Here is a 7956-nt window from a genome sequence, read left to right as displayed (position 1 = left end):
AGTTCTTTCAAATCTTTTAATGCTGGGATATAAAGAAAACCAAAAATAGCAGTATGTTGCTCAATTTGTTCAAGTCTCTTTTCAATCGAGACTATAACTTGATCTATACTGGTCAGAAAATAGTCTCTATAGATAGTTTTGGCATTATTTGTATGCAAATATTCTCCTTCATAGTTTTCGTTTCTCCTGCAAACATTTTCATTTCCTTTTTCTAATTTCCTTAATTTTATTAGAATTTCACTTTTGTAACAAATTTCTGCAACAATTTTTGCACATTTCTGGTAGCAAATGTCGTCAAGGATGTACATATCAATCAAAGAAAAGGCAGCACCTGGTTTCAGGGCATCAAAATACTGCATAACTTTACTTGTTGGCAGAAATGCAAATAGCAACAAAAAACTAAAGCCCTTTACTTGACTACAGGAGTTAAAATCTGAGAGCTTTAAAAATATACCAAAAAGTTTACTACTGATAATATGGAAGTCCCAACGAAAAGCATGGATTACGAAAAATAAATATTCCATGGCTGGTTTATTACTTTTTTTGTACCTGAAATGAAAAAATATTGAGAGGATTGGCACATCCAGGGTCCTGAGCTGGATATCATCATTCTTCTCTTTCTTTGTAATTTCCTTCTACTTTTGTGTCTCTCTCTCTCTCACACAGGGTAACTCAGGATTTTATTTTTTGGCTGGTTATAGCTAATAATAATAATACTAATAATCATATAGAGTTCAAGGTCATTCTTATTGTAGACAATGCCACAGCTCATAACATTGAAAACTTGTGCCCTAATGTTAAATGCTGTTTGTGACTATGAAGAATGCAATGTGACCGGATTACAAAATGAAATTGTTAGTCTTGCAAACGAAGCTGGAATCCATGTAAAATGAGGAGCTAGCAGAATGAGACCAACTACCCACAGAAGAGGAGGAAGCCAAAAATGATGATACAATGGAATCACCAAAGGATAAAGATTTGAAAATTAAAGAATTAAAGGAAGTGCTTAAGAAAATTGACCAAGCACTTGAATATTTTTGTGAGAATGACCATCTTCATGATTATGCAGCAATAATTAAGTGCAAAGGTAAAGACATAACTAAATGCTATGGCACAATTTTATCTGAAAAAAGTATGGCAAAAAAAAAATAAAATAAAATAAAACTAAACTCTGGATTCATTCTTTATTCATAAAACTGAAAAATAGTGTAACTTCAATAAACTTTACTTCACCTTACATTATTCAACATATTATAATAAAAAATGTCTATTAAAATAATTGCCCCATTTTTCATTTCCTTCAATCCATTTTTTACTATGTACAAGTACATAATACGCATTACGAAAATTTGGTCCTTGTTTTAAGTGGAATTTTCTGGAATCAATTATCCTTAGATAATAAGGACCCATGTAATGGAAAAATTCATTTTTGTTTAACACATTTTTGCTTAAAGACTGACTTTCATGGAGCACATCACTTTTGTAAAATGAGGAATTAGCATATAGCAGAAGTTCCCAAACTTTCTCGGTTCACGGTGTCCTTAGTATCTCAGTAATTTTTTCATGGTGCTCCTAGGCCATAAGAAACACCTAACTGTTCTGGTTATTAAATAGTTAGGTACAAACAACTTAATAAGTAATGTTGAAACTGTGAACTACCTCGAGCTAGTAGTTCACGTGGCGTCTGACAGATGTCGAGCATCACTGTGTTTCCCTCGAAAATTTAAATCCCACGGTGCCCCTGTGAGTTACCTGCAGCTCACAGTTTGGGAATCGCTGGCATATAGCATTTTTAAAATTATTTATACAAAAAACATTAGGAATTAATCAGTATTGTGATGGAATTAGTGTATAGCATTTAAGATTACTCACAGAAATACTAGGCAGGGCCAGATTAAGGATGAAAGAGGCCCCTTTAATATATATAGATCAAAAATGTTTTATGTTCTTAGACTAGAAAAATAAAGTAACAATAAAAACAATTTTAATAGAACCTTTTAACTTGTCTATTGTACAATAATAAGGTATAAGAATAAAATTTAAACACTTAACAAGTTAAGTTTAAGTATGCTTTTATATTACATATTTTCTTGGTTTATTATTATTATTATTAGAAATTTTTATCGATACTTTAGAAAATATTTACACTGAAAATGAGGCTCCCCTCTTTGGGTGAGGCCCCCGGCTATGCCCAGTTTGGCCATAGCATTAATGTGGCCCTGATACTAGGAATTAACCAATATGGTGGAACATCCTCAACTTTTCAGAACTTATCTTGTAAAATCTTGTGACATGGCACTCTAACTCATCTGAATTTTACATTAGCAAGACAAATTTTCTCAACTGTCTTCAAAAGTCATTGGTTTACAGTGCCAGACACAGTATAAAATACTGTATCACAGTGGAAACTCTGAACATCATGACATAATGCAATTTTTTTGTTGAGAACAAAAAAAAAAAAAAAAAAACCCTCATTTTTTTATAACTTACATAATACATGTGAAGCACAGTTGTCCAGATTTACATGACCTATACCAACTCCTTAAATACTGATCTCCATACACTTCTTCAGTGTGTGTGTGTGGGCAGAATAACTTAGTTAATTTCAAAACTTTTAAAATGATATCTGTCATATTTCCCATAAAAAATGTAAAAAAATAATTTATTTCTATTATATTTATCTTCAATAATACCCAAGCAGATTTTTCTAGTTGGAATAATGTTTTTTTGCATATTACTCCCAGAGTTATATTTCTTCTGGACAACTGTCCTAAACAATTCATTTAGGTGCTCTAGAAATCTCAGATCTATTTAAACATGGATACTCTTTTAACTTTTGGGACAGTGTTTCTAAAGATTCTCTAAAAGTCCTCAATGTAATTTGAAAAAAAAAAAAAAAAGAAAAAAAAAGTTAATTGAGACTTTTTTCCCCCCTCCACAACAAATGCACTCCATTCAAATGATGCAGTCCATCACACATCATCAAACTAATTAGTAGCTGTAGATAGAAGAAACTGTCATGCTTTGTGCAATGACAATATTAATGGCATCTGAAAATAAGATCAAAATCATTTATTAATGAGAAAATAATAAAATCTATTTAATATATCTGTGATTTCTTAAGAATTATTAATTAAATGCTTACACAAATTAAAAACATTTCATCTGAGAGTATTTTAAGAAGGATTTGTAAATGAATTCCATTGCATATATAGTGCCATATTTTAATTAATTTTACTTACAAATAAATATTAAAGGAAGCAATTTTTCATGAATTATTTCTTCTGTCTGGCAAATTCAGGAAAGGAACTGGTAATAAGATCTAAAACTTTCACTGCAGCATCAGTTAACTTAGTCCCTGTAAACAATGAAAATGAAATATCCACATTAATTCATTTGTTTGATTTTAAATAGGAAAACATATCTACAAATACATGTACTGATTATACTAAGAATATAATTCAAATAAAGTATCTGCTTTATTATAAAATAATATGTACATATGTAGACTAAGATAAAGTATAGACAATAAAATGTAATAAAGTAATAAGGAACTTCGTCTTCATGCAACTTCGTATGCAACTTTGTCAACCAAGAGAAGGATGAAGATGATTTGCTTATAGCACCATAGAAATGTCAAAAACTATGTGTGACTTAAGTCACAACACACATTTATAGAGAGAGAGGAGGAGGAGGAGGAGGAGAAGAAGAAGAAGAAGAAGGAGATGAAACAGGTTAGTAATGAGTTGGAAGCACAGGTAAGCACAGCTAGTAAAATGGTCTAAAAGTAAATACCAAGTAATGATCATTTTTGCAAAACAGAAGATTCCATAATCGAACACATATGGGCCCCTTCTGTAATGATTAAAACTGGGGACCTGATGTACGAATATGGAGGGCTGCAAGCCAAGAACTATGACAGGCATGAGGATGGCTGACTATTTCAAAATGGGAAGCAACACATTGCACTGTAGGTTGGGAAGAGGGAAGGGAGAATATTCTCAAATGCACTGCATCTGAAAAAATCATCTCTTCCCTCTCTCTACAATCTATGCAGCACTGCTTGTGGTACTTCTTGCATAGAGTGAAAAAATTATGGTGGATTCCATCTTTTTGGAATCATATGGTTACACATCTAATGAGTGATACATTTTCCAACAATCCTTGTAGACTGTTTCTCAAAAAATTAGTAAATTTCACAATTTAACCCTCTTCTGAAGGTACTAAGGGCATTTACTGTTATGGTTCTTACCACACTGGATTTTTTTCAGCTCACAAAACTTCATAAAAACCACGATAAGCAGAGGATCATCATCGTCTGTATTTACACACATCCAATTACAAAAAGGCATTAACAAAAAATAAAGTCCACAGATGCTGTTTACTATGATTCTATAGCAGTCGCTGAAGTTACAGAGTTCTACAAAACATCTGACAAACAGAATCTGTGTACATCTTTAGGGAATAAAAGAAAAAATTCATAATACCCACAGGAAGAAGTGTTTTAATATCTATTATTAATTGAAAGGGAAATTTCAAGATATTAAATGATGCCAGAACAAGGGGGCATAAATTCAAAATTCAAACTAAGGGGTAAGAATTATAGACTGCATTGTATGAAGTTTCTCTTTAGTCAGTAAGTCGTTAGTCATGGGAAGAAGTTGCTGCCAAAGGAAGTTGAGGAGGCAGATAGTTTGTGAAAATGTAAAAGCCTGCTGTATCAGTGTGGGTGGAGAGAAAATATACAGGATATATATATAGTTTTTTTTTTGCAGGTACAGCAAAAGTCTCTAACTTTCTTGTGCTGTTTGGTCAATACTAATGCCACTCACTCTCTCTCTCCCTCTCTCTCTCTCATTCTCCAATTTTTTATAGAATTTTTTTTTTATTATGGGTGAAACTTTGATATATGGAAAAGCACTTTGGAATCTGCTTTACGCCTTTCATATTTCATATAAAGATCAAAATATACTTTGTAGTGAAGAATAGCTAGTAAATGGGTGGAAGGTATATGCAGGTACATGCTGTATGCCCTCTGGATTTTTTTAGGTGAACAGTGTATACCTTCTGGTTTTTGAAAGGCATGAAAAAACAAATATTATTAAAATATTTACTGAACATTAAAAAGTAAATTTATTAGAATTTGATTCTTAGGCAATACTTATAGTTTTATGCGACCAAAGTGAATTCGATTAATAAGCCTGATATGCATAGTATGCTCTCTGCTTTTCATAACATTCATGGAGTATACCTTCTGCTAATTTTATAACTACATAAATGGCAGTACATTTATTTTATTTTTTTTTCCACCATATTTAAATCAAAGTGTTGAAAATTTGAATTAAATATGAAATAAATCTAAATAGGCTGCTCTTTACAGCTCTGTGTATAGCTATCATTTATCATCGTGTTCACATTATTGCCTCAGCTTATTTTAAGTTCAACATTATTCATCCTCTTTTGCTGAAAGTAAAGTAAAGTGTCTTATGTCAATAAATTTCAATAATAAAATTCTGGTCAATCATTTATACAGTAATACTCAAGATATGTTTAGTTTAATTTAATAACATCTTTTTAATAATCAACTTTCATATTAGAACCATTGCATTACAAGCACTGCAAAAAAAAAAAAAAAAAAGCTGAAAAATCAATGGTATCTATCAAAATATATATGAAAACTGAAAAAATGCAGGGCCCACTTATAATGCTCTCCCACTTAGTGCTCTTTGGGCTGGCCCTTCCAAAGTGCATCAAAGTTGGATGTTTTACAACAAATGTGGATAGTTTGCAATGTCTTTCACTGCAACAATCACGTGGTATATGGCTCTATTTATCTCAGCATTATGTTCAATTTTGCTAAGTACAATGCTAAATATTGCATTGCCAAGAGAACAGATGAATAACGTATTTAAAATTCAAAGAGTAATAATCTGTATTAGAAAAATTCCAACATTAGGATGTCTGGTTTTATTAGGGGACTGTAATCAGATAAAACAAATGGCATGTTGATTGCCAAATATTTTCTCATGACCAGCTCCATAACACACAGCAAACTGATCAATGGCACTTGATAGTTTTGTAAGTGCACTGTTTTCATTTAACTGCAAATTAAAAATAAAAATTTAATTAACTTATTCTCATTTTTCTATCCTAGCAGTTTTATTAAGATAAATCAGATTATGGAAGGTAAGGAATGAGGGAAAGAAGTATCAACAGATACCATTTACTCATGTTAAAAACTTTGCTTAGATCTTTTACTGCCAGAAATCTTTATTGGAGATATGATGCAATCAGGCCCATGACTTAGCCAATGTTAGCTTTTAGCGGCTTTCACTAATCAAAACTGACAGCTGGGCATCTCTTGTTCTAGGCTCCCAGTCTTTTATTGTTACAGAAACCTTTGCCATTGATCTCACATAATTGGCTGTGTAATGAAGCTGATGTTAGCTATCAGTGGCTTTCATTAATCATGAATGAATACTTGGCAGTTCTCTTGTTTTACTTAATGTGAAGTCAATACTTTTGGCAAGAATGCAATGGGGAGGGAGTGGGAATCCATTAAGTAGCTTTTAGAGCATTTTTTGAAACTTACAAAAATGATACACTTTCATATCAGGCAAAACCAAAACAAGCTTAATTCTATATGGAAATAAAGGACTGGAATGCTGACTTTACTGACAGCAATAAAAGTAACAAGACTCACTATAGCTCCCATTAAAGGATAAGTGTTAGATCAAGAGCAACAGCAATATGATGCCCTTTGTCAAGAATTGACACTTTCCTGACATATTTTCACATAAAAAAATAATAAATAAATAAAATAACAATTAAAGAAAGCCAAGCTCAGCTCTATACCAAAGTAAGGGCCCAAAACCCAAATTTACTGAAGGAGCTAGCTCCTGATGTGCTCTTCATATGTCATTATTGGTGTTTTCTCACATTTCCCCTCATTTCTTACTTTCCCCAACCTACGTTTTTTAAATAAAGCTTTTACATACAGTTATTACAGGAAAATGGAAATAAGTTAATTTTTATTTTTAATCATGACAGTGATTAAATCTTAACCATGAGATTAAAAATAAAAAAATAAAAATTATTTTTAATCTCATGGTTAAGAGAATAAAATGCACTAAGGAAATTATACATAAATAAATAAATAAATATGATCTTTATTGTAAGGTGAACAGTACATGCAGATACCCTGACTTTACAAAACCCTTCACGGCACTAAGCCAGGTGTTAAAATTCTGTGTGATGCCACAATGCTTGCTAGCATTTTCTAAAAAAACCTCCCTTTAGTATGATATTATTTTTCTTTTCATTATATTTTACCCAGACACGATATGAAGGATTATATGCTGAAAGCCTTGTGGAATAACCCAAGACTTGATGGAAACTGCAAGGCTCGAGGGGGGGTGGGGATTTCTATCAGCATGGCTCACATTTGTAGGGAGAAGGAATCTATTTTGTAGAGATGGTATTCATTTGAACAAAGATGGTGCAAGGATCTTTGCCTCTAAGATTTTTTCTACAACTGAAGTCAGGACTTACCAGTCTGTAGTTACAAATTTGACTCTTAGAACCACTTTTATGTATTGGCATTACATTGGCACTTCTCCAATCTAAAAGGAATCTCCCCTGAATCCAAAGATGCCCTTATAATTAACCTAAATGGTTCAATACACTCCCTCATGCTCTCCTCAAAACTACAGGGTATATGCCATCAGCTCCAGGATCCCTTACTTGCCTTGATGTTCAAAAGTTTTTCTAATAAACAATCATCTGTAATTACGACATCACTAATTTCATTTGGCTCAGCCTCACTCGCACAGCTTCTTCTCAGAGGCTGTGCGAGAAGGGTCTTTCATCAGTAAAGACAGATGCAAAGTACCTGTTGAATTCATTTGCAACATCAGCTGGGTTGTCTAAGACTTTCCCACACGCAATGCACAAGGG

At 32.5% G+C, this 7956-nt stretch overlaps 1 protein-coding gene across 1 annotated transcript in view; it reads right to left on the bottom strand.

Annotated features, from left to right (window-relative positions):
• Positions 1-2770: 2770 nt before the first annotated feature.
• The window catches only part of LOC150079334 (methylmalonyl-CoA mutase, mitochondrial-like), a 253034-nt gene continuing 247848 nt past the window's right edge, over positions 2771-7956 (bottom strand). The window contains exons 18-19 of the mRNA XM_090383601.1: positions 3243-3358; positions 2771-3050 (exon numbers count right to left, since the gene is read on the bottom strand). Coding sequence (XP_090239727.1) covers positions 3276-3358 — 83 coding nt within the window. The 3' untranslated portion in view covers positions 2771-3050; positions 3243-3275. The remainder of the gene's footprint in view (positions 3051-3242; positions 3359-7956) is intronic.

Source organism: Mastigoproctus giganteus, chromosome 10, assembly GCF_048544385.1.
Source record: "Mastigoproctus giganteus isolate SK-2022 chromosome 10, ASM4854438v1, whole genome shotgun sequence".
NCBI classification, from domain to species: domain Eukaryota; kingdom Metazoa; phylum Arthropoda; class Arachnida; order Uropygi; family Thelyphonidae; genus Mastigoproctus; species Mastigoproctus giganteus.
Note: the sequence above shows the minus strand (reverse complement) of the source record. Positions and strands in the feature narration are given on the sequence as shown.